This window comes from Lampetra fluviatilis, chromosome 43, assembly GCF_964198595.1.
Source record: "Lampetra fluviatilis chromosome 43, kcLamFluv1.1, whole genome shotgun sequence".
Classification (NCBI taxonomy): Eukaryota; Metazoa; Chordata; class Hyperoartia; order Petromyzontiformes; family Petromyzontidae; genus Lampetra; species Lampetra fluviatilis.
The window spans coordinates 6,509,709-6,537,704 of NC_136317.1; the positions used below are offsets into that span (position 1 = coordinate 6,509,709).

The 27,996-nt window shown below is 49.2% G+C and overlaps 1 protein-coding gene across 1 annotated transcript; it reads left to right on the forward strand.

Moving 5' to 3' along the window:
• On the forward strand, positions 1–27,973 carry LOC144946914 (inactive ubiquitin carboxyl-terminal hydrolase MINDY-4B-like). Its single transcript, XM_078875982.1, is given in 13 exon segments — positions 1–95; positions 1,071–1,119; positions 5,026–5,184; positions 8,133–8,252; positions 9,362–9,456; positions 9,981–10,164; positions 11,171–11,236; positions 14,140–14,210; positions 14,869–14,941; positions 16,526–16,705; positions 18,478–18,658; positions 27,725–27,884; positions 27,886–27,973. Coding segments are annotated over 13 exon segments (1,521 nt in total).
• The last annotated feature ends 23 nt before the right edge of the window (positions 27,974–27,996 follow it).

Genomic DNA, 27,996 nt, shown 5'->3' on the forward strand with positions numbered 1-27,996 from the left:
ATGTCAAGCGAAGAGGAGAGGGAAGAGGAGAGCAGGAAGATCTTGGCGCAGATCGTGGAGCTCAGCAAATGGAAGGGCATCTTCCAAGCGCAGGGGTAAACGCATCGCGAACGATCGCCAATTCACGTTTACGCTGGAGCCGTCTTCGTCAGTCGCAATCTATCCACTGCTGGATGCATGCATCCGTCTTCACTTTATACATTTGTAATAAGAGCATATCACGACCATCAAGGCATCTCGAAGCGCGTTCCATGTGCTGTGATAACATATGCACGAATGTACAACACTTAGCATGCATGAAGTACAATCCATTAAATTTCGATTAAAAGCTTTCGTGACTGCAGGGATTCATCTTCTTGGTTCTTTCGGTAAAGTCACGTAGAATAGAAATAATTAAAAAAAAAATCTAATAAAATAATTCTCACGACGTTCCGGCCACAACGCAAGCAGCCGTCCTCAGGAGGAGAACAGGTCTGTCGAGAAGACAGCGTCTGTTCTCCACCTGAGGACGGCTGCTTGCGTTGTGGCCGAAACGTGAGAACTATTTTATAATATTTTATTTTTATTTTATTATTATTTCCATTCTACGTGACTTTACCGAAAGAACCAAGAAGATACAATCCATTAGTTTTCAATTTTGCACAGTGTACTCTTTGGTTCTTTTGGTAAAGTCACGTAGGTATAAAATAAAATAAATCACGACGTTTCGGGCGCAACACAAGCATGCTTTCCCACCTGATGATGGAAGCTTGTGTTGCGATCGAAACGTCGTGTGATCTATTCATTTTCTACCTACGTGACTTTACCGAAAGAACCAAAGAGTATGGATTCCTGCAGTCACGAAAGCTTCAAATCGAGTTTGCACAGAATGTATGTTTAACTTATTTCGCACCGTACGTAGTCAACCGTGCTAATCGGAGGTACGGTTGATTTAAAAAAAAACAGCAATGTTCCATTTCAGATATTCACCACGCCGCTGCTGAAGTTGTCGACGAGAGAGACTTGTAGTGTCCGTGAAAGATGACCGACTCACATTGCCCCGTGTGAAATGCGCACTATTTGTCTTGCAGACCCAGCCCCAAGGACGATCTCGCAGAAGACGAAGCAGTTGGGACCGAGGTGAATGCAGAAATTGGCTGTTCGACGTTGAAGCAGGCATTTTATTTAACACTCTCATGCATTGCGCACTAATACGGGACACTTTTTTAAATCCTTTATATTAAGTTCGCTTGCTTGCTTAGGACCGTGCAAATCTTTCGGTCGTTTTTTAACCCACTTCCCGTGATCCAATCGAGGTGACATTTTCCACACAGATTCGTTGTGCGTGACAATTAATGTTCGTGAACATTTTTTTCCAAAATTTTACACTTTTTAGGACAAAAATATTATATTTAATTACCAATTGCTTAATGGTGCAATGCAATCATCTGACCCATAGGTGGCAGCCATCTCAAGCCAGAGGACGAGAGGACTCTAGCCGCCACGCATATAAAGGATTTATTGTGAAAAACTTTGTTTTTACGGGTTATACTTATTAGAACTGCGTTTTGTGTTTAGATTATTGTCCTCCCCACCCCCGCCCATCTGATTTGCAAGGTTGGCTACGTACGGTGCGAAAGACGTTACACACACACACGTATATGCGTGTTGTTTGTCAATGTCCAAATAGGCGTTTCATTGAGCTGAAGATGTAACCCGCAGTGTGAGGAGCTAAGTCTTCACCCACTGCAGAAACGGTTTCCAGCTATTTAGGTAACAGATTTATTGGCAACCTTTATATACATCGGGTTAACACGTAGGCTTTCGCGACCAATATTATTCATAATCAACGTTTTTGGGTTAGGTCGCGTTATTTATATATTTATATATATGATGACGTCACCCTGCTGCTGCTCTATTTAAGACGGGGAGCAAGAGCAGAGCCTCACCATTCTGGCGAATTGCCCGATGATGCTGGATGCAATTACCAGCGAAACGTCGTACTACTCAAAAATTGTAAATGTTGTGGATTCACTCTTCAACACACCGGTGGGCTAAAGCAGTGAACTATTTGTCTTTTGTCAACGTGACACTTTTTTGCTGATTGGCCGTGTCGAGTGGTGGAGGGTTACGACACATTTATAAATAACGCGATCTAACCCAAAAACGTTGATTATGAATGTATATACATCGGGTACGAGCACGTGGAGATGGGGAAACTCATTTGCAAATAGTAACACACACACAGATCAACCAGTTAGACACATCAACCAGTTAGACACACCAAATACCTGAAGTTAAACAGACACAACGAGCAACGCAGGCAATGTAAACATTCAAAGAGACGTCATGAAACCCTGTTCAAGCGGAGCCAGAGGTGTTTCTTGCTAGCTGATAAAAAACAAACATTTGATCTGCGTGAACCAAACATTGAATCAGTGTTTCACTGTAGAGAAGCAATATTTACTTGCCTCTTTGGTTCTTTCGGTAAAGTCACGTAGGTAGAAAAGATAATAGATCACGACGTTTCGATCGCAACACAGGCAATCGTCATCAAGTGTGAAACAAACACAGCAGGAGGACTGCGGCAACAAGAGTTTATGTAGGATTTTGGTGGGACCAACCCATGGGTAAGTGGGTGGAGCTAGAGAAGGAATGTTTTACGTAAATGTAAATGTGAGAGATTAGCATGTCAATGTGAGACGGCCCAGCCACCGGTTGGTGTGCCAATGGCAAACCTCTTAAGAGTAAAAGATACACATGTTGAGAGAGAGGCACAGAGAGAGAGAGACACACACAGAGAGTCACAAATAACAGCTGACGTAGGCAGGTAGGATGGAAACATCACAGTCAGTTAAGACTTCACCTGGTTAATAACGTCCTTCCAACGATTGCTCAGTTTGTACCCATCCTCTCGGTTGAAGTTGTGTCTGTATTTATATATCTGGATGGCCTCATGAACACATCTCTGAAGGTAGCCGGTGGGTTTGCAAAGTACCTTCGTCTTGGAAAAGTCAATTTCGTGTGAGCCCACTGCGTTAAAACAATGATCAGCAAAGGCAGAGGTATTGGTCCTACCGTGTTTCAGATCTGCCTTGCGTTCACGAACGTGGTTCGAGACATGTCGTTTCGTTTTCCCAATGTAACTGTTGCTTCAGCCACAACTTAGTTTGTAGACACCAGGGTATTGCATGTCAAGAATCACATCCTTTACACAAGAGATCAAATCGCGGATTGTGTGTACTATGTTAAAACGAACCTGGATCTTGTGTTTGTTTAAGATTTTAGAAATCGTTTTGGTAACCCCTGCAATGTATGGTAAAGGTATGGTTTTGATTGGGTCCTCAGATGGTTGTCTCCCCATGGTTGGGGCTACAGCTTTGCGGATTGTACGGTCAGAATATCCATTCATCCTGAGGGCTTGGTGTACGTGCTCCAGCTCACTGCCGAGGTGGTGCTGGTCGGAGACTATGGTGTAGTGTTTTGATAAGGGAATTTTTCTGGGCTGGATGGTGGTGGGAGTCAGGCTTTAGATAGGCATCCGTGTGGGTGGCTTTCCTGTAGACAGTGTCCCAACGAGCCATCAGGTCTCTTCTCGATCAAAACATCCAGGAATGGTAGCTTGCCATCCTGTGTGAGAGATTAGCATGTCTCACATTGACATGCTAATCTCTCACATTTACGTAAATAAATCCGTCTCTAGCTCGGCCCATTTACCCTTGGGTTGGTCCCACCAAAATCCTATTTAACTCTTGTTGCAGCAGCTCTTTCTCCTAAATCAGCAGTCCTCCTGCTGTGTTTGTTTCACACCTGATGACGGTTGCTTGTGTTGCGATCGAAACATCGTGATCTATTATTTTTCCTACCTACGTGACTTTACCGAAAGAACCAAAGAGTATGGATTCCTGCAGTCACGAAAGCTTCAAATCAATATTTACTTTGCTCAAGTAATGTTCCAGCACAATCTGTGCAGCCCATAGGTGGCCAACCGATACGAGATGATAAAGTTACACCAGGTTACATATTTAACTCTGCCATAAAAAGTTGCGTATGAGGTAATGGCCCTTGTTCACAACGCGTGGAGTGAGAGGCCAGAGAGTTTGCACATCATGTCGACATGTTGGTGCAATGTTTATTTAAAACACGTCAGAGCCCGTTGGGTCCAAACGTTTATTTTTGACAGACTCCAGGGACACAGAACGATACAGTCCACATGTAAATAAAGCGGTCAACACATCTAATGTTACATCGGCATGGACATTAGAGAAAGATCAAGACAAAATTCACAATCAACAATGAAGCAATGACGACGAAGTGCGGTTTATTCACGTGTTTGTAATTTGCTAACAGGATATATTTTACCAGTAGAACAGGATATCTATCTGATAATGTGACAAAGTTGTCAAATTATAAAAGTCGTGCGAAAAATGCCAGGATCTTTTGGGGAACATGCGATGTTGCATCGGAGGACCGCGATTGAAGGTGCTGGCTAGGGGGGAGAGGCCTTCATGCAGCAGTGGAATTGATCATGGTTGATGATGAGCATGGTGATGTTGCTAGCAGTGGAATTGATCATGGTTGATGATGAGCATGGTGATGTTGCTAGCAGTGGAATTGATCATGGTTGATGATGAGCATGGTGATGTTGTTGCAGTGGAATTGATCATGGTTGATGATGAGGATGGTGATGTTGCCAGCAGTGGAATTGATCATGGTTGATGATGAGGATGGTGATGTTGCTAGCAGTGGAATTGATCATGGTTGATGATGAGGATGGTGATGTTGCTATTGAGGTGCTTTGGGTCACACTATCAAGGCGACGCGTGGCATGTTGCAAGTAGCCAAGGATGGGAAGAGATGGAGATCCACGACTGTCAGTCCCCACACATGATGATGTTAACGTGCTATAAAGTTTTAAAAATTCGCAGAGAATTGCGTAAAAACTGGAGTCGACTCATTTTTCACGCTCGCCTGGGTGGTGGTGGAGGGGGTGTTTGGGTCGATCAGGGACAAGAGATCCGTCACTGTGCGTGCTTCTCTGGTCAGAGCGAAGAGCCTGAGGCTGGAGCCGAGCGGGAGCATGGGGCCTCTGCTTCCCATCCCGTGCTGGACACAAGCCGCTTTCTTGAGGCCTCGTGCGTTCCCAGCCGCAATCTGCTGTCTGCCGCACTGGGAGGGGAGGCCATCACATTGCAGACAGCCTCGGTGAGGTCGCCCTTCGGGGCACTCGGAGCTAGAAGTTACGCAAATCTTCTTGGTTCTTTCGGTGAAGTCACGTAGAAGGGAAATAATACAATAAAAAAAATTAAACATGATAAAATATATTGCTATATTATTTTATATTATCTTATTTTATTATGTTTTATTTATTTCTATTATTTTATTATTTCCCTTCTACGTGACTTTACCGAAAGAACCAAGAAGATGAATCCCTGCAGTCACGAGAGCTTTAAATCGAAAGTTACGCAAAGTCAACGGGCTCGCACGCGACAAACGTGTAATCCGCCCGTGATGCTCACCGGAGAAGCGGACGATTACATTTCGATTTAAAGCTTTCGTGACTGCAGGGATTCATATTCTTGGTTCTTTCGGTAAAGTCACGTACAAGGGAAATAATAAAATAATAAAAATAAAACATAATAAAATTTCGATTTAAAGCTTTCGTGACTGCAGGGATTCATATTCTTGGTTCTTTCGGTAAAGTCACGTAGAGGGGAAATAATAAAATAATAAAAATAAAACATAATAAAATTTCGATTTAAAGCTTTCGTGACTGCAGGGATTCATCTTCTTGGTTCTTTCGGTAAAGTCACGTAGAAGGGAAATAATAAAATAATAAAAATAAAACAATCAAATTTCGATTGAAAGCTTTCGTGACTGCAGGGATTCATCTTCTTGGTTCTTTCGGTAATGTCACGTAGAAGGGAAATAATAAAATAATAAAAATAAAACATAATAAAATTTCGATTTAAAGCTTTCGTGACTGCAGTGATTCATATTCTTGGTTCTTTCGGTAAAGTCACGTAGAAGGGAAATAATAAAATAATAAAAATAAAACATAATAACATTTCGATTTAAAGCTTTCGTGACTGCAGGGATTCATATTCTTGGTTCTTTCGGTAAAGTCACGTAGAAGGGAAATAATAAAATATGATAAATATAAAACAATAAAAAAATTCTCACGACGTTTCGACTGCAACACAAGCAATCATCACCAGGTGTGAAATCCACAGCAAGAAAATTTGAAGAAGAAAAAAACGCCACTTTTTTCAAATTTTCTTGCTGTGGATTTCACACCTGATGATTGCTTGTGTTGCAGTCGAAACGTCGTGAGAATCTTACTGTTTAATATTTTTCTTATTTTATTATTTCCCTTCTACGTGACTTTACCGATAGAACCAAGAATACACATACCACATGTTGCAAACTCCTGATTATATCAGCAAAACTTCATTCTTCCACGTTGCACTGTTCACTTCGACGTTGCTTAACTTTTTCTGCCATGAATTCCTAGCGTCCTCTAGGAATTCTCACGACGTTTCGACTGCAACACAAGCAATCATCACCAGGTGTGAAATCCACAGCAAGAAAATTTGAAAAAAGTGGACGATTGTTTCTCCATGTATCTGTCTCTCCAGATAAAACCATCAGCCTCGTAGCTTTCCAGGAGTGCAACATTCCAGCAACTTTGGTTCAACGCAAGAAAACTGTGGACCGGTTTCGTATCAAGTCATTGACTCATGGTTGATGATGAGCATGGTGATGTTGCTAGCAGTGGAATTGATCATGGTTAATGATGAGGATGGTGATGTTGCTAGCAGTGGAATTGATCATGGTTAATGATGAGGATAGTGATGTTGCTAGCAGTGGAATTGATCATGGTTGATGATGAGCATGGTGATGTTGCTAGCAGTGGAATTGATCATGGTTAATGATGAGGATGGTGATGTTGCTAGCAGTGGAATTTATCATGGTTAATGATGAGGATAGTGATGTTGCTAGCAGTGGAATTGATCATGGTTGATGATGAGCATGGTGATGTTGCTAGCAGTGGAATTGATCATGGTTAATGATGAGGATGGTGATGTTGCTAGCAGTGGAATTGATCATGGTTAATGATGAGGATGGTGATGTTGCTAGCAGTGGAATTGATCATGGTTAATGATGAGGATGGTGATGTTGCTATTGAGGTGCTTTGGGTCACACTATCAAGGCGACGCGTGGCATGTTGCAAGTAGCCAAGGATGGGAAGGGATGGAGATCCAAGACTGTCAGTCCCCACACATGATGATGACTCATTGACTCAATGACTTGTTTGTAATAGGCAAGGATGCTCTCTTTGTTCAAATGTGTTCAGCTTCATGTCGGAAGATGTGTTCGCTTCTGCGTCGTAAATCAATCCACGGTGGCGTTATGAAATCGTCGTAAATGCGCATCCTCAGAAATTGGACCGTCGTAAACCAGAGTCCGCCTATAATATAATCATTACATAATCAAATGTGTAGGGAGGAATATAAATAATCAAATTCACCACATTAAACAAAGTATATTGTCCACATCCCATCAGCCTTGCGGCCTTCTGAGAGTGCATGTGCTGACATTGTTTCACGCAAGAGCAATAAGAATAATGACGATGCCCTTCGATTTATTTATCCAGAAAAACCTTACCGAGTCGCTGACTCGGTTTGTCCATTTTCCCTATTGAGTGTTTGGCAACCCAGAGATCATCTTATAGAGCATTTAGGGCACAGCAACACCTCGCTGGTCTCGCCAAGGAGCATAAACCACCACGTCAACTCCGGTCATTCTCGCAGCAGCGGCTTTTGGCTGGCCATCGAACAAAGATGGTCACCTCATCGTGCGCTTTCAGACGCGCTTCTGCGGCCGTCTGGAACGCTCTTCCTTCTGATATTAGGAAGCATACTGGAGCTGTACACTTTCAAATCTAAATTGAAAACACTTCTTTAGAAACTGCTTTTTGTGTTCAGTTTGTTGTCCTTTCCCCTGCAGCTCCGAGTAGCACGGTTGACTATGTACGGTGCGAAAGAAGTTCAACATACATTATGGTGCAATATTTGATGACACAAACTACCCTTAATTTTCAGTTAATATTGAATGTTAAGCAAGAACAATAACATATATGTTCTTCCCAGGAGCTAAAGAAAGCGCTGTTTGGATCCGCGGCCATCGCCTTCCCATTGGCGTGGAAAAAATCACGGTTCCTGTTCCGAGAACCAAAGTCGCCACTTGGATACGCACTGATCACAGACAGAGTAAGTAGGAGACCCACTGATCATGGACAGGGGGAGCAGTCACGAGCAACGCGACAGGCCATGGTTGCGGAACCTACGTCCTGCAAAATCGAACCACAATTCAATTCACACGACCCCCTCCACAATTCACACCACCCCTACTACAATTCACTCCACCCCCACCACAATTCACTCCACCCCCACCACAATTCACACCACCCCCACAACAATTCACACCACCCCCACCACAATTCACTCCACCCCCCCCCCCCACAATTCACACCACCCCTCCCACAATTCACACCACCCCCACCACAATTCACACCACCCCCACCACAATTCACTCCACCCCCACCACAATTCACACCACCCCCACCACAATTCACACCACCCCCACCACAATTCACTCCACCCCCACCACAATTCACTCCACCCCCACCACAATTCACACCACCCCCACCACAATTCACTCCACCCCCCCCCCCCCCCACAATTCACACCACCCCTCCCACAATTCACACCACCCCCACCACAATTCACACCACCCCCACCACAATTCACTCCACCCCCACCACAATTCACACCACCCCCACCACAATTCACACCACCCCCACCACAATTCACTCCACCCCCCCCCCCCCACACAATTCACACCACCCCTCCCACAATTCACACCACCCCCACCACAATTCACACCACCCCCTCCACAATTCACTCCACCCCCACCACAATTCACACCACCCCCACCACAATTCACTCCACCCCCCCCCCCCTCCACAATTCACGCCACCCCCACCACAATTCACACCACCCCCTCCACAATTCACACGTCCCCCGCTACAATTCACACCACTCCCACTACAATTCACACGACCCCTGCTACAATTCACACGGCCCACGATGCCACGTGACACAGCTTTTGGCTGTAAAAGACAACAGTTATGGGATATAAGTGATGCAATTTCCTAACATGTCAATTTCAGATACAATTCAAAACACGTTTTTCTCGGATCATCCCAAATGTTTGTTTCTGGGCTCAATTTGCGTTTTAGTCTTTTTTAAAGGTCGATCCAGTGATCGAGAGCACACCTCTATAGCCTTGTGTACGATCCGTCTTTCTGTTCGCACAGGCTGGCGCAAGGGGCCTACAGATGGTGGTGCAGACGTACATCGTCAAGCACCTGCTGTTCACGGCTGACGGCCACGATGCCGACGACGTTCAGTGGTAGAGCCGCCAGCGACCACGCCGGCGTTCGCCTGCACACTGACCTCGACCTGGCGACTTAACCGGGTTATCGTGTGTGGCAGATTGATGGTCACCAGTGACTGCACGCGCACACAAACAATGCAGTGAAGGATTCCAGGAGGTAGAGGTGGGGGGGTGTGATGCCTTCTCCCATTGAGACCCAGAAAACTGGAAATGTATTTGACATTTACCAGGAAAATGTCATTAACAGTTTTTTAAAACCTTCACATTTTGGGAAGTTTCTAGATCCACCTCTGTGATGACGGTGGTGGTGGTGATAATGGTCGTGGTGGTGGTGATATTAATCGTGGTGAAGGTAGTATTGATGCTGATGGTGTTGGTGATGAAGATGGTTGTGAAATTCATGGTGGTGATAATGATGGTGATATTAATGATGATGCTGGTGGTGGCGATATTTGTGATGGTGGTGATGATGATGGTTGTTGGTGGTGGGGATGATGATGATGATGGCCAATCCCTGCACCCCACCCCCATCTGCGCAGCCTCACGTCAGTGTCTGCTCGCGAGCAGAGCCGGGCTCTGGTGGAGGCTCTGGCTGACGCGCTGTGCAAGAGCGCTGGCGGGGGCGTTGGCCCCACGCGCGTCTGCCTCGCCACCCACGACGACTACGTCGGCGGTGGCGACGGCCGCCTCGGCGAATACCGCTCCGACAAGGTCACCGAGACGGTGAGCGGTCCCTCTCTCTGGAGCCGCCACCACCACCACCACCTCTTAGAGGGAGCGCCTGGGGCAGAAACTCTGCCCTCGGTGCCCTTGTGGTACGTACGTTGAACTTCTTTCGCACCGTACGTAGCCGACCCGTGCTAATCGGAGGTGCGGCGCTGGTGGCTGCTGGGGTCAACGAGGGAAAGCGGCGCAGGGGACGCTGCTCGTGCACCTTTGCCCACTTCACATGAACTGATGTTTGTCTCGCGGTCGCATGGCGAACAGCACGTCAGCTCCCGAACGTCCGGGTAACGTTTTGTTTACTCGCGAGACGAGGTTTCAAACTCGATCCGGGCGGCCTGAGAGGCCACGGTATAGCGGGGTGGCTATCGATGCCGACCTCCACTGCGCCACCGGCGTCTTTTACTAATACGGGGGGTTACGTGCGCAGAGAGCATTGCAGCGAATTCCATCGTTGTACCGTACGTCTATGCTCCCATAGCCTAGGTTTGGTTTTTTTTTGCTTCGACAGCTCACACTGGCGAGCGTGGTGAAGAATGGTTAAATAATTCTAGATTTGAAGCTTTCGTGACTGCAAGGATTCATACTCTTAGGTTTTTTCGGTAAAGTCACGTATGTAAAAAATAAAAGTAAAAGTTAATAAAAGTAATAATGGAAATAAAATAATAACGTCGTGATTTTTTATTTTATTTTATTTCCATTATTACTTTTATTAACTTTTAATTTTATTTTTACCTACGTGACTTTACCGAAAAAACCTAAGAGTATGGTTAAATAAACCCAAACGACGCACTCGCGCCGTCGGAAGGCCCTCATCCGTCAGTGGATTGCGAGGGGCTGTCACCGCCTTCTAGGGCTTTGACCGACGCTCGATTAACACGCCGCACGCCTTTCTGAGAGGGGAAAATAGCAATTCCGAAAACGCGGACACGGTTTTTTTTTTAAGCCACGGCTTTGCCTTTGCTGCGTTCGCGTTCTAAACATCGCCGTTACCGTCCCTGTGCAGCTGCGCATATTTGAGTTCGCCGAACGAGAAGACCTGCTGCGCTTCCTGAAGAGACATCTGTCCTGCGTACGACTCGCACACATCGTTCACGTTGATCACTCACCTTCCTGAGCTCATTTGCACACACTTATTATCATTATTGTTGTTTATTTTCTTCGACTGTCGTGGCGGAGTGATTGATCTAAAATCCCATGATGTTCTGCAAGAGCTAGAGAGCTGATATCGAGCAATAATACAGTCAAGGCAATTATACTGGTAGGAACCACCTGGTTCCACCAGCCCACAGGGGATTATTATTGTGTCCGTCCGTCGTGTATCCAAAAATGGGAGGGGTGGGGCTGGGTGGAGAAGGGAGGTTGGGGAGGGGCTGGGTGGGGAGGGCTGGGTGGGGAGGGGCTGGTCACCCCGTGGTGCCCTTATAAAACTCAACGTTTAACCTACTCACGCCGGCTTGTGCCCGCCCTCAGAGTCGGGCATATTTGCGGAATACACCACGCCGCCGTTGACCCTGGCCATTGACCGAGCAACCCAACGTTCCTACCAGCTCCCTCCGCAGGAATGTGTTAATTCAGGGGCCGATGGCACAGTGGTTAGCGCACTGCGCTCTGAACCCTGCCTCCTGAGTTCAATCGCTGGCCATGGCCAATGGTAGCTGCCTGGACGGGTTTTGACATCCCCCTGTTGAGCCCACACTGGCCAACGTGGTGCTCTTCTTTCATATGGCCGATGAAGAGCAACTACTGTTACCGATCATCTCGAAGGGATTTAGCCATTCAATTGCTTTGTTGGAGAGTTGGTAAATTGCAGCTTCGCCAAACCCACCCGCCACATTCAGGTTTGTATTTGGGGCAGTGCGAAGTTAGACGCTCCACGAATTGGTGTTCGTAGCCGCAGTCTCACGCAGGATGGGAGAGTAGTTTTGGTTGTTCTCCACTTGTGTATTTGGTGTCTACCGCGCCTCCCGTTGTTTGTGCGGATCTGGTTAAGCGCTGCCCGCTGATTCTGTGGATTAGATGGAAGCCGGGCAGTGTGGTTGTCGCATGGGTGGAAAAAAAACTATTTTTCCAGCGGCACGCATCGGGTTTTTTCTTTAATACAATTAAACCCGATTTCGGGGAATTAAAACCTGGTTTAATGAATACGAAACTCTGATCCAAGGCTTAGGCTGCTTCCTCGTCGGTGCTGCTATCGTACTCGGGGCCGTCGGGCACGGGGTAGTCGTAGAATGCGGCGGGCAGGTTGGTCTTGATGAACACGAGCTTCTCCTCCACAATCGTGGGTGACAGTGAGTTCCTAAGCTTGGAATGGATGAAGCCCATCGTTGAGAAGTGCGATTCTGCAATTAGAACCAAGTAAACCGGATTTCTCCCAATCTCAGATGATCGGGTTTAATATAATAAGTATAACCAGTAAAAACAAAGTTTTTCACTATAAATCCTTTATATGCGTGGCGGCTAGAGTCCTCTCGTCCTCTGGCTTTAAATGGCTGCCACCTATGGGTCAGATGATTGCATTGCACCATGAAGCAATTGGTAATTAAATATAATATTTTTGTCCTTAAAAGTGTAAAATTTTGGAAAAAAAATGTCACGAACATTAATTGTCACGCACAATGAGTCTGTGTGGAAAATGTCAGTTCGATTGGATCACGGGAAGTGGGTTAAAAAACGACCGAAAGATTTGCACGGTCCTAAGCAAGCAAGCGAACTTAATATAAAGGATTTAAAAAGACAATTAAACCCGATTGTAAAAAACCCGACTGTGCCACCCTTGGGTTGTCGTCGTCAGGCAACTCCCTACGTGGCCAACACCACGTGGCGATGGCTGCATCCAGCAGTGCACTGGCAGTGGCTGAACTTATTATCGAAATGACACAATGGAGAATGCACACCCACAATTGGCCGTGCCTCCCAATAGAGCCTTGTGGTTCAAATAGCAACGGTGCACAGGCAGCAGCAGCATGAGCCTGCCTTGTGCACCCAGTCCTTGCAAGTGGTGCGGGGCAGCGCTGGAATGACCTGTAGCCGTTGCTGCCAAGATCAGGGCTTGATACAGGGGCTTCCAGACTCCCTCGCGATCCACCACCATGGGCGACATGCTGGGTTGGGGGTAGGCCTTCATCCAGCAGTGGATTGTTTAACGGCACCTTATACCTTTTTTCTTCTTGGTTCTTTCGGTAAAGTCACGTAGAAGGGAAAAATACAATAATAAAAATAAAACATAATAAAATACAATTCTCACGACGTTTCGGCGACAACGCAAGCAGCCATCCTCAGGTGAAGAACAGGTCTGTCGGACGCTGTCTTTCCGACAGACAGACCTGTTCTTCACCTGAGGACGGCTGCTTGCGTTGTGGCCGAAACGTCGTGAGAATTGTGTTTTATTATGTTTTATTTTTATTATTTTATTATATATCATCATATAATATTATATATTATTTTATTATTTCCCTTCTACGTGACTTTACCGAAAGAACCAAGAAGATGAATCCCTGCAGTCACGAAAGCTTTAAATCGAAAAATCATCATTATTATTGTTGTTGCATATTGATAGATATCGAATAATGATCTTTGCGTTTTGCAACCGTGCCGCATGCATCACTGGTCACTCTCCCCGTGGTGGTGGTGGTGATGGTGGTGGTGATGGTGGTGATGGTGGTGGTGATGGTGGTGGTGATGGTGGTGGTGATGGTGGTGGTGATGGTGGTGATGGTGGTGGTGGTGGTGATGGTGGTGATGGTGGTGGTGGTGATGGTGGTGATGGTGGTGGTGATGGTGGTGGTGATGATGGTGGTGATGGTGGTGGTGATGGTGATGGTGGTGGTGGTGGTGGTGGTGATGGTGGTGGTGATGGTGGTGATGGTGGTGGTGATGGTGGTGATGGTGGTGGTGATGGTGGTGGTGATGGTGGTGGTGGTGATGGTGGTGGTGGTGGTGATGGTGGTGGTGATGGTGGTGATGGTGGTGCAGTTCCAGGATTTCGGGAGCCACGGGGCGATCTTGTTTCTGTACAGCGCGCTGCTGTCCCATGGCGTGGGGAGGTGAGTCCCACGTGACGCACCGTGACGAGCCGACCTCATCCGTCAACGTGTCGGGAAGTGACCCTTCTTCACAGCGCATTGTTGTTAAACTACCGTACAAAGTCAAGGCGGTGACGTAAATAGAGTAAGGGGCCGTCCATAAATGACGTCACGCGATTTTGGACGATTTTTTACCCCCCCCCCCCATCGTCACACGACGTCACAAAAAGTCAGACACCCCCCTCAAATATGACGTCACAAAGCTCTGTCCCCCCCCCCCCCCAAAAAAAAAGACATGCTTCAAATCGCTTTAAACGATTGTCATTGTAGTGAGTATTTAATGTGGCGCTGCACTCTGATGTTGTAGGAGAAAACATTTATTAAAAAGTCTATTTAATTAAGTAGTACGTGTTGCCTATATTTATTTAAAGTTGCGCATTTTGATGTGACGTCACATTTCTCAAACCACCCCTCGTCACAAATGTCTGACCCCCCCCCCCTAGCTGCGTGACGTCATTCATATACGGCCCCTAACAAATGCTGGACCGTGCCTTTGATGTGTTTGGGTCGACTTTAGCAAGAGATTTCTTTGGAGGAAAGTGCACGGTTCAGCCGATACCACGCACAGTGCGGAGTAATTGTGTAGCGTGGATTCCATGTCCCGTGTCACACGGTGCAGGGTACTGAGCGACTGTGGCCACACTGCATCCCATCTCCTGCAGCTGCATCAAGGCAGCTACGAATGCGCACAGGTAGTACGGAACCACACGCAAAGAGATTCAAAACACGCATCTTCTTTCCACACTAATCGGTCCGTCCCGACACTGGTGATTTCCACTTTCCTCGCACGTTGAAGGCAAATGCTCATTCATTGATTTGGCTAAAGATGTAACACGGCCCGCTCCTTTGAGACTCGGCGAGGCTTTTCTGTGCAAATAAATAGCATTGTTATTTTGCTACATTTAGCGGTTTGTGACCAATATTTAAAAGGCGAGAGATGTATTCGCTCTAAAGAGAAACCAGAGTAAAGTACTCTCAGTTCTTTCTGTAAAGTCACGTCGGTAAAAAATTTAAATTTAAATTAATAAAAATTAAATAATAATACATTTTAATTTTAATTTCAACCCTCGGAAAATAATAATAATAATACATTTTAATTTCATGTTTTTACCTACGTGACTTTACCGAAAGAACTGAGAGTATGAATCCTTGCAGTCACGAAAGCTTCAAATCTAGAATCAGAGTAAAGTAGTTTAACATAGGCTTTCACGACCAATATTATCCATAAGAGGTTTTTTTGGGTTAGATAGCGTAAATTCTGGCTGTCGCCTGATGAGGCTGGTTGTAATTACCAGCAAAACGTCGGACTCAGATTGTAAATGTTGTAGGTTTTCTATACAACACACTGGTGTGCTGAACTAGTAACGAATGGGCATGTTTTGTTATGTGACAAACCTTACTATTGGCTGTGTCGGCTAGTGGCAGGTTTAACGACACATTTATAGTTACGCGATCTAACCCAAAAACACTTCTCTATCATGCAGAGTAAAGTAAATATTGAAAGACTGCCCACACATAATAACTGGCTATACCTCCATGCCTCTCATCAAATCACCGGGAATCCACCCGGTCTGGTAAGAGCCACAACAGCCTTTGGATGGGTGACCACCATACAGAAGGTTGTCAAAGGCGACTGTGGGTCCGTGCTACATCCTAAAAGGAACCCAGATGCCACATTGGCACCGCCGCTGGAGGCGGCTTGGCGTGAGGACCGGGGAACTGGGCCCGATGCGGATTTCCACTGCAACATCCCTGGGGCCGTGCCGAGCCAGGCGCTGGGCCTTCTGGGCTCGCTGGTGTAAGGGAGCTCTGCGTGCTTTTCACCGTGGCCGCCCCTCGGAAATAGTCGTGGGATTGCGGGTCAACGCAGAAAGGAGACGCTGTCAATGGCATCATTCGCATAGGTCAACAACAACAAAAATCATGGCAGAAATGGGTTTTTTTTTAGATATTGGCTTTGCCTAGCTGAACCTAACCCAAGTCTGCATTTACCGCCAAAAATATAAATAAATTTCTAAACATACTATTAGAAATATCCCCCCGTTATCCATCATCTCATAATAACGCGGTGGCATTTGGACAGTTTATAAATCACGAATGTATTAACGCCATCGTCATCATCAGTCGCTGTCGATCCAGTTGCAGATGAAGGGTTCCCCACGCCGTCACCAAGCACGACGAGCGCGTTGGTGCGAAAGAAGTTCGTCACACATGTTATTCTTTGCCAGAGGAGTGTCCGCAAAGGTCCGGCGGCAATGACCTTTCTCCGTGTGCAGGCCCTGGTGAACCTGCTACTAACAGGGCAGGCGAGTCTGTCTGTCGTCAACGGAGACGCGGGTCTTGGCTGGGATGATGAGCAGCAGCAGCAGCATCATCGGCAGGGTCCCCAGAGCCGCAGTGAAATCGGATTCTTGCGTTGGAGCAGGGAAGACCGTGAACCAGAGGCAACACGACAGGTCGGAGCATGGTCACCCCCAACACTCCCCATGTCCCCATAACCAACGGTTTCCTGTATGGACGCATCAAATAAAGATGCAAATTGACGAACGTCCATCAAGACGCGAACGTTCGATCAAAAACCTACACGTCGATCGTGATCTGTTAGTAAACAGGTGGCGCTATGTAATCATGACAGGACATCAACAACACAAAGACATAATAAACGTTTTTGGGTTAGATCGCGTTATTTATAAATGTGTCGTAACCCTCCACCACCCGACACGGCCAATCAGTAAAAAAAAGTGTCACGTTGACAAAAGACAAATAGTTCACTGCTTTAGCCCACCGGTGTGTTGAAGCGTAAATAACGCGATCTAAACCCAAAAACGTTGATTATGAATAATATTGGTCGCGAAAGCCTACGTGTTAAATTGACTCCCTATGCTAATCCCTCACAGTAACATAGCCACTTCCGTGCCCTCGTTTAGGAGGCCGCTCTCCTATCTAACAGTTACATGCTAATTTCTCACATTAACATCACTAGCCCAGGCCACTTCTTTATAACCCTTGAGCTACATCCATTTTAAACCTTTTAAAACAATCTGCCTCAGCAGTAGACCATGCTTTCCCACCTGATGATGGATGCTTGTGTTGCGCCCGAAACGTCGTGAAAATTTTATTATGTGTTTTTATTATTATTTTATTATTTCCCTTCTACGTGACTTTACCAAAAGATCCAAGAATATGAATCCCTGCAGTCACGAAAGCTTTAAATCAAAACTCCCAATACTGCGGTTGGTCAGCCAGACCCATTAATGCAACCACGTCAGAGCTCAACAACGACCACAATGTTTATTTTTTGTGATATTTCATTGGCAGTGGTGGGCAAGCGTGGTGAAGGGGCGTGGTGCTCAACACCCACCCCTCGTGTGCCTGTGCCGGCTTTCATAGGTGCTCGCTAACAGCACCCCTTGCCCCCCACCCCATCCTCTTTCTATTTTTTTTCTCCCCTCCTCGCCTTGCCTTGTCCTTAAAAACACCCATGCTCCCATCTGTTGTCGCTACGTGAGTGGGGCAATGAGCACCGCGCCTGGGGCTGCTGTCCGCGGAATTTCTGTGCCCCCATCCCTTCTTTTTCATGGCTTGAGCTCTCTTCTCTTCCTCCTTGTCTTCTCTCTTCCTCCTTCTCTTCCTCCTTTCGTACGGCTGCGGACATCGATGCAAAGCAACGACGTCAATTTCACATTCAGGCGGTCGAGCCAGATAACCGAACTCGGCAGGAGCAGCGGAGTTGTATTGCCGCTGTGATGCTGTCTCCTCCGTATTTGTGGATCGGGCATTGCATCGCTATACGTTGCACGCTCTGTTCTGGATGGCCACAGCGGCACGCTGGAGAGTTTTTAAATAAAAAATGTGTGCATCAGGTATCTTCCATGGTTTGTGCGGATGTGGTTTAGGGTGGAGCATGCGCTTCGTGGAAGATCAGACCGGGCACAGAGCTCGCTCTCTCTACCAGTGCTCTTGTTAAACAAACAGCACTTGATAATTGTTTTTTTACTCTTCTTTCTGGCAACAAAACTGACACCTTTTTACAAGGAGTCATGTTTGCATAGACCACAATACAACATGACTCCTTGTAAAAAGGTGTCAGTTTTGTTGCCAGATAGAAGGATAAAAACCCAATTATCATATTTTTACTGGCAAATGAGGTTCCAATGGTGTAAACAGCACTTGCCCCAACAGCCCGTTAAAGGCTACACGGGGGATCTTTGCCTTTGTGTTCCCGCAGGTCGGCAGCATGCTCAAAACCCCGCGCCTGCCCGTGTGGCTCTGCAGCGTGAACGGGCGTCTCGGGGTCCTGTTCTGCGGCAAGCGCTCACTGCTCTCACACTGGCGCGCGGAGTGCCGCTTCAGCCTCTACTACTGCAGCGGCAGCGCGAGTCAGCGCGCTACCGTCAAGCTCACGCTGAGTACGTCATCCCCCCTCCTCGCACGCTGTCACTCCGCGTCCCGACACGCCTCCCGGTTGGAGCACGTTTGGCTACGTACGAGTTCGACGTACGTACGACCAAGCAAGGCCCTTTCGCCAAAAAATGACGGTCGAGATTTTATTATTTTAAAGGTGGCTACTTATTCAATGATGCTGCCCTCCCCCTCCCCCCCAATATCTGGAACTTTCTCTTTGACCGTCTGCATTGCTAACTCCACCGTGCCCCCCCACCCCACCGCCCCCCCACCGACCCCACCATATTCTGTATAATCAGAAGTTGATTTCCCGAGTAAAGGGCATTGAGATTAAAAGCTATTTTTGAATGGCGACTCAGCCATCAATTCCATGATTACAGGTGTAGGAGTGTTACGGAGGGGCTGTATACAATGGGATCTAATGGGGAAGAAACACAGTGGGCGTGGCTATGTCGGTGCACGGGCAGGTGCTCCCAGCGACGTCCGCATCGGGCAGCCTGGGGGGCTGACTCGGAGCTGGGATCCCCCGGGGCCCCACCCCTCAGCGGGGGGTTTGGTATAAAAGGGGATGAGCCGGAGGGCTCGGGGAGATATGTTAAGCTTAACCAAGTGAAGACCGAAGATCGTCCAGATAGGGCCCTGGACTCCCCTGCATCGCCGCCCTTATCAGGGCCGCACAGGACCGAGCCAGCGGCGTGGTCCCGAGAACCAGAGCCAGTGCTCTGGGACTCCGGGTACCGTAAGCCCGACTTACCAGTGTCGGGCCAGATAGCCTCCCCTAGCCCGTTAGTGGAGGACTAGGAGGTAGGTTAGGTATAGCTAGCAAGTGTATTCCCAGCTAGCCGGGTGAGGGGGCCGATACCCCCTCCAATGTTGTATGTCCGTGATTGTGCCAACTGACGCGGAATAAATACGTGTGCCTCCAACCCCGGCGTCCAAGAGATATTACATCTGGTGACAGAAGTGAACAACCACGAACATGGACACGCGCCGGACAGCTCGAGCCGGGGTACCGGAGGCTGAGGACACCGATGCAGTTGTGGAGCACGAGACGGCTGAAGAAGGCATCGAGCAGCCGGGGCTGGATGCATCCACACCGCAGCATTGGGATGGGGGAGATCCGTCGACAGATGGACTGCGGCAGGCTCACGCTAAACTGGCGGAGCTGCTGTACGCTGCTGCCGCCACGCTGGACCAGATCACATGGCTGGGGGCTGGTGGACCGCCACGGGGCGACGACAGCCGACGACCAGCGCGCCTTCCCGCCATCTCAACGGAGCCCAACTTCGAATCTCCCGCCATTGCCGCAGCAGCTGCTGAGGGCGTGGCCGGCCTGAGCCTCGCGTCCGACGTCGGGCGTACAGTGGCTGCCGCGTCATCACCAGCGGACAGAGCATCACCACTGGTGCGACCGGCGATGCCATCCGTCGTTCGCGCCGAGGCCGAGCAGAGTGACGGTGACAACGGAGAGAGACCTTCCACGGCGGCCGCTGCGTTACACCAAAGGCTACCTCCACTCAAGGAGTTTGTTGGCGAGGATGGCGACTGGGGCGGCTTCCAGCTGCGCTTCCTCGCGCACCAGGAAATGGCGCAGTGGACAGATGCCGAGGCTCTCCGCGCGCTGCCGGCGCTCCTCGACAGCGACGCCCTCGCCACTCTTGCATCGGCACCGAAGGACAAACGCTCCACGCTGCAGATGGCACTGCAGCTGCTGGCTGCAGTCTACGGACCACCGTCGGACTGCAGGCAGCTCTTTTATGATCGCCAGCGAGGTGCAAAGGAGTCGCCCCTGGCGTATCGTACGAGTCTCCTGGCACTAGCAAAAACGGCCTTCCCACGAATGGACAACGAAGGCATGGACGCTATGGTGACCGAAAAGATCCTCCTGCTGGCGGACGACTTAGACATCGTCGTCGTGGCACAGGACGACGCAGAAATGTGTTCCCTCCAGGCTGCACGACTCCTCCACGCCAACCTACTCTCGCAGCGACGGAAGGCCAGCAAGGCAGCGACCGGGCGTGCTGTGGCTGCAGCCACACTCCCGGCGGAAGAAATTTGCGCCGTCGATCGTCAACTGCAGCAGAGAACGGGAGTACGGGCGGGCCGGGACGGGTCGAGCCGCCTCGACCATCCATCGTCGTCGCCAGCGCTCCCGCGCTGTTACAATTGCGGCATCCGGGGCCATGTCGCCTCGGGGTGCCGCTCTCCTCGGCAGCGCGGGACGACGCCTCGACAGGACGCCGGCCCTCCTCCCAAGCTCCATCAACATAACCCGGCGAGTCGCGGCACCCCTCATGTTTGGCCCACGCACACACCCGTCACACACTCGCACACCGCAGCGAACGGGGGGCCGACATTGCACACCGTCGCGCCAACACGCACCACTGTGGGGACTCATATCGAACCCAGCCAGTGGTCCGTGTTGGCCCATCGCGTTGTGGCCGCATCGTCGGGATCGTCAGCCATTGTGGGGCACATTGACGGGGTTGAGGTGCGCATCCTGGTCGATACGGGAGCATCGGCGACTATCATTTCTGAACTAATTTACAATATTCTTCCTGTCCAGAGCCGTCCTTTGCTGCCCGTTAACGTTCCATTCTATGCTGCTAACGGGGGCTCACTTGGCATCATTGGACAAATTCGAGCGCAAATTTGTATCGGTGATATCAAATTATCTGGCCCGATTTTTGTTTCCTCCTCGCTGGCGGTTCCGTGCCTGCTGGGGACGGACTTCCTGGGCAAAATGCCGATTCGTATTTTGATCGACCAGGGCTGCATTGAGCTCCCGTCGGGCCGACGCATGGCGTTTCTGCCGTCCCCCGCTGTGGGTCGGACGGCGTTCGCGACGGTACCGGCGTTCGTAGAGAGAACGGTACGCGTACCGCCGGGGGCACAAATGTTGGTGCCTCTTAAACTTCGTCGGCCCTTCGCTAAAGGCATTGGGGACCAGGGGGTTCTGCTGGGGCCGTCTAGGGCCGGGGTTAGTGGACCTCATTTAATTCCGGCCCAGACCATCGTTAAAGGGGACGGGGATCCTTTCATCGCGGTCCTCAATGTGGGGTCGCAGACGGTGGTGGTTCCACAGGGAACCGTGCTTGCTTACGCAACGCCGGTGCCCTGTGAGGAACCCGTCGCGAATCACGTAGGCACTGTCCCTCTGCCGCGACCACATTCGGACAGCGATGAAGGGTGGCTCGAGGCGCTTTGTGCGGGATTGACGGACCTGTCGGACTTAAAGCGTCAAAAGCTTAAAATACTGCTGCGTGAATTTTCCGACGTTTTCAGTCGGAACAAATTCGATTTGGGCTGTACCCATCTGCTGCGTCACCATATTGATACAGGTGACAGCGCACCAATACGCCAGAATCCTTTTCGGTTAAGTCCCGCCGAAAAGGACCATGTCAAATCGGCCGTTGATGACATGTTAGCCGCCGACATCATTTCTCCCTCTACCAGCCCTTGGGGAGCGCCGATCGTCCTGGTTAAGAAACAGGACGGCTTGTTGCGTTTTTGCGTCGATTTTCGTCGCCTCAACAAAATTTCTGTTGCCGACGCATACCCGCTCCCACGGATGGACGAATCGCTTGACGCCTTGGCGGGAGCGCGATTCTTCTCCACATTGGATTTGCTTTCGGGATTCTGGCAGCTTCCTCTGGACGATGATTCAAAGCCTAAAACTGCATTCCGTACACCGCACGGCCTGTTCCAATTCAACGGTTGCCGATGGGACTCCACTCAGCGCTGGCAACTTTCCAGCGATTGATGGAATTGGTTTTGGCTGGATTGCAATGGGACTCGTGCTTGATTTATTTGGATGACGTTATCGTCTTTAGCAAAACATTTGACGAACATCTCCAGAGGTTGTGGGCGGTTTTCCTCAAAATGCGGGCTGCTAATTTGAAATTTAAACCCCAAAAATGTCATCTGTTACGCGAATCTGTGCGTTATTTGGGACATATCGTCGGACGCTCAGGTATTGCTACCGATCCCGCCAAAACGCAGTGCGTCAGCTCCTGGCCGACTCCCACCTCTGTGGGAGAGGTCAGGAGTTTCGTTGGATTCGCGTCGTATTACCGACGGTTTGTCGCGGATTTTGCGACAATTGCGAAGCCCCTACACGCTTTGACGTCAAAGGGGGTCCGGTTTCATTGGGGACAGGAGGAGGAGGCTGCTTTTCGCTCCCTTCGGGACGCTCTGGTGAAAGCTCCTCCCTTGGTTTACCCCGATTTTTCTAAACCCTTTTTGCTCGACACCGATGCGAGCAACACGGGTATTGGGGGTGTGCTTTCCCAGGTGGTTGACGGCGTAGAACGGGTAGTCGCGTACGGTAGTCGGGTGTTGTCTCCAGCGGAGCAAAGATATTGTGTCACCCGGCGGGAACTGATGGCAATTGTCAATTTCATCCAACAGTACCGCCCATATCTGTACGGTCGGCGTTTCACCGTCCGTACAGATCATGCGGCACTACAGTACGCCCTGCGAGTTCAACAACCATCGGGACAATTGTCTCGATGGTTGGAGATTCTCCAGGACTTTGATTTTGAAACTACGTACCGTAAGGGCGTTCGCCACACCAATGCGGACGCTCTGTCGCGCATGCCAACCACCTCCGAATGCGCATGCCTCCTGGGGTCGGGACGTTGCAGGCCTCCGGGTCAGATATCCGTTCCGGTCTTGGCGGCTGCCGACGACGCAGCGTCAATGACGAATTCGATCGCACAACAGGGTAAAGATTCCCTGTTGGGGTTGCCTGTCACTGAATGGGGGCGCCTCCAGATGGAGGATACCTCCCTCCTCGCGTTGCGTCGTCGCGTCGGGGGTGCGGGGCGGGGGAGGGGTGATGCCGACTCATGGGAAATGGTCCAGGGTGTGCTAATGCATTGGGACGGGAGATCCCATCGACACCGGCTGGTGGTCCCTTCTGGGTTGCGGGGTAAGGTGGTGTGGGCCGCTCATGAGCGCCTCCTCCACCTGGGGACCCAAAAGACCCTCGCCTTGCTTCAGCTTGATTTTTTTTGGCCGGGCATGACAAGGGATGTCGCGGATCTGTTGGGGTCATGCCCTCGGTGTGCGCAACGGAAACCACCAGCACAGGAGTCTAACCCGCCTTTGCAATCTATCAAAGTCTCCAGAGTCAACGAGCTTGTCGCGCTGGATATTCTGGGCCCATTTCCCACCACCCCCAGGGGCAATAGATATTTGTTGACCGGTGTGGAGTACTTTACGCACTGGCCTATGGCCTGGCCCCTTGCCAACCAGTCGGCAGCAGCCATCGTGGAGGCCTTTGTCCAGGGATACGTCCTGGACAAAGGTGCTCCGGAGCGGCTGCTGACCGACCAGGGCAAACATTTTTCCGGCAAACTACTCCAACAAGTCTGTGAGCTCCTGGGCACGAAAAAAATTTGTACCTCCCCGTATCACCCGCAAACTGACGGGATGGTCGAGCGTCTGCATCGAACCATCACGTCGATGTTGTCACAGCAGGTTTCGGACTCACAGACCGATTGGGACCTGCAAATTCAAGGGGTCTTGGCAGCATATAGAATGGCCCCCCATGCGGCAACGGGATTTCCCCCCTTCTTCCTCATGTATGGCCGCGAACCTGACCCGCCTGTTCGGGCCCAGCTGCAGATCCCCGCGCCGCAGGGTAAAACTAAATTGGCCGATCCATGTTAAATTTAATCTTGCTAAATTAACAGAGGCACGGGATGCTGCCATGCAAAATTCCGACCTCCGTCAGAAAGCTAATGAGAGACTCAGACTGGGTCGGGCGCACGTGCTGCAGTGGAAGCCGGGGGACAAGGCATGGCTGCACTGTCCACAGGTACCACTTGCAACCTCCTCTAAACTGGTGCGGCCGTGGCGGGGCCCTGTGGAAGTGGTTGAGGTTTTGCGGCCTCAGTGCGTACGCATCAAATGGGGGAAGCGGCGGTGGTTTGTGCACCCGTCCAGATTAAAACCCTTCGTTGCGGTACGAATTCCCACTTCACACACGCGTGGCCAAACATGTGGGGGGTCGATCGACTCAAGGGGTCCGTCTCCGCTGCTCTCACCTGACGTGTTGCCGGCTGTCCCGCCCCCAGTTGCACCAGGAGTGACGGACTCACGCCCGACAACCCCTCCTGGGGATGCCGAGGGTCTCGCAGCATCAAAAAGACACTCACTCGGAGACGGACAGTTGCCACCCGACAGTCCGCCATCCGGGGTTTCCCCGTGTGACGGGCCCGCTGCAAGAACGCGCGCAAAAATGCGCAGACTTTTGTGACGGCCGGAGAAATGTACATATGTTGTGTTCATTGTGTGTTGTGTGGGTGGTGTGGTTCCTGCACATTGGATTGTACATATGTTGTGTTCGTTGTGTGTTGTGTGTGTGGTGTGTTCTCCTACATATTGTATATAGGGTGCTCTTACGGTATTCGTATTTATTCAGGGGGGGTGCGCCGGGTTAATTCTCTTCTTGCTGTTGCGGTTCTTGTTGGTGTTCTTGTTATTGTTGAAGAAAAATTGTGAGGCACACGCGGGTTCAAGGGGTAAATACACTTTTATTGTTGTTTTTTTTGCAGCCGGGACGGCTGCGAGCTGTACAGGGGGGGGTGATGTAGGGGTGTTACGGAGGGGCTGTATACAATGGGATCTAATGGGGAAGAAACACAGTGGGCGTGGCTATGTCGGTGCACGGGCAGGTGCTCCCAGCGACGTCCGCATCGGGCAGCCTGGGGGGCTGACTCGGAGCTGGGATCCCCCGGGGCCCCACCCCTCAGCGGGGGGTTTGGTATAAAAGGGGATGAGCCGGAGGGCTCGGGGAGATATGTTAAGCTTAACCAAGTGAAGACCGAAGATCGTCCAGATAGGGCCCTGGACTCCCCTGCATCGCCGCCCTTATCAGGGCCGCACAGGACCGAGCCAGCGGCGTGGTCCCGAGAACCAGAGCCAGTGCTCTGGGACTCCGGGTACCGTAAGCCCGACTTACCAGTGTCGGGCCAGATAGCCTCCCCTAGCCCGTTAGTGGAGGACTAGGAGGTAGGTTAGGTATAGCTAGCAAGTGTATCCCCAGCTAGCCGGGTGAGGGGGCCGATACCCCCTCCAATGTTGTATGTCCGTGATTGTGCCAACTGACGCGGAATAAATACGTGTGCCTCCAACCCCGGCGTCCAAGAGTCCTCAACGATATTACACAGGTTTAGAGAACCAACAACTTGATAATAGCAATTATATTGTACAATTACACTCATGCTTAAATGTTTGTGATCTCAATAGAGTCAGGTTAAATGAGGACAGAGATGGTAGAATGGAGATGCCGTGTCCAGGCTCAGGACTTTCGCCTTCCTCTTCTCTGCCACCTTTAACCATTTCAATCTGTCGCAGTGCCTGAATACAGAAACGAAACAGTTTATTTTTATGTTGCCAGGTAAAGTCCACTGAGCTATACAGCTATTTTTCAGAAGCGACCTGGCCACAAATGATAGCTCAACGAAATGGCTTATCACGTGGAAATGTATAGCAGCCAAATACTCTAAATGCACGTTAAATCTCAATGTGGAGGGAAAAAAACCGGAGGACCTGGAGAAAAATCCCCGCGACCACAGGGAGAACATGCAAACTCCAAATATACAGCAGCAGGCGTCAGGGTTGGGATCAAACACACAACCTCCTGCACACCAGGCGAGCGAGTTAACATCAACTGGATACTGCTCCCTCATCTCTGCAACTTCTTTCTTTTCCTTACCCGATGATGCTGGATGTAATTACCAGCGAAACGTCGTACTAAAAAATTGTAAATGTTGTGGATTCACTCTTCAACACACAGGTGGGCTAAAGTAGTGAACTATTTGTCCTTTTCTTCTTGGTTCTTTCGGTAAAGTCACGTAGAAGGGAAATAATAAAATCATAAAAATAAAACATAATAAAAAATACAATTATTTCATTATTTCCCTTCTACGTGACTTTACCGAAAGAACCAAGAAGATCAATCCCTGCAGTCACGAAAGCTTTAAATCGAAATATTTATCCTTTGGCAACGTGACACTTTTTTTTGCTGATTGGCCGTGCCGGGTGGTGGAGGGTTACGACACATTTATAAATAACGCGATCTAACCCAAAAACGTTTATTATGACTAAAACAAATGTATCCTCTTCCCCACAATCTCATGTCACCCTTCGTGTACAGCATCTCGAGATGCAGTCCCATTTAGATGCTTCGCAGATACAAATTGTATTGTGATTAAACTGCGTACCACCACCTCCACTTATATCACGTCATTACCATGATAATATATAAGGTTAGTAAGTGTGTAACAATTAACTCATTGATCGATTAAAATTCACGTGCAGTGTTACACTCACTATAGATTCATAATTAGTTAACTTTGGGTTAGATTGCCATGCAGCAACAATGTTAATTTTAAACTATAGCCCTCCACCACCGACAAAGCCATTCAAATCAAGTTGTGACGTCATGGGAACATTTGGCAGTAAACTGGAGGAATGTGAGCAGCGTTTTCACAATTTTGTGTAAAATTGTCAAACAAAAATGTTGCCTTATTATCAATGCTGAGGAACTTTAGTAAATGCGCACGATCCTTGAAAGAAAGTATCATGAATTGTGAAAATGTATGAAATTGTGATGTTGCAGTAAAATGTTATATGCATATCAATTCGCATAATCTCATTATCACTACCACCATCAACATCCATGGTCCATCTCCTGCTAGATGAAGGCCTTCTCCGATTACCATAATCATCATCATCAGGAAATTGTCAATATCTTTTACATCATGCAAGAAGTCACAATTCCACTCAGCACAGTCATGATACAATCAATGTTTTCACAATGTTGTCGCCTCCGTCTCCACAGTACCCGGTGTTTGAGAGACCGCACCAGATATTCATTTAAAGCCGACTCGATCTAGAGGAGGCCCAGGACCGGTTTCAGATATTCCCCACCGATCTTAACCGTGAGCAGGACACGAGCTCAGATCGCCGCGTTCGCGGCACTGTGCGCTCACCGCTGCGTTTGCCGCACCCCGCTGTGTCGTCTCGCCACCCACGCGACAGACACGCACTCACACCAGTGGGAGCAGGGCCAGTGGCAGAAGGACGGGGGCACGGAGAGGACGGTGCCCTCCCTGGAGCGGCTCATCCACACCCGGTGGGGTGGCACAACCGTCGATTGGAACGGCACAGAACCATTCTACTGATGGTGGCGGTGGTCGTGTTGAAGTTATGGCCTCCGATTATTTTATCCAGTTGGATTCGAAGGCCCGAAAGAAGTTCAACATACGTACATACATGACAACGAGCAGAATAACTTGCGTGCGTGAGCAAGAATTGACGAATCCACCTC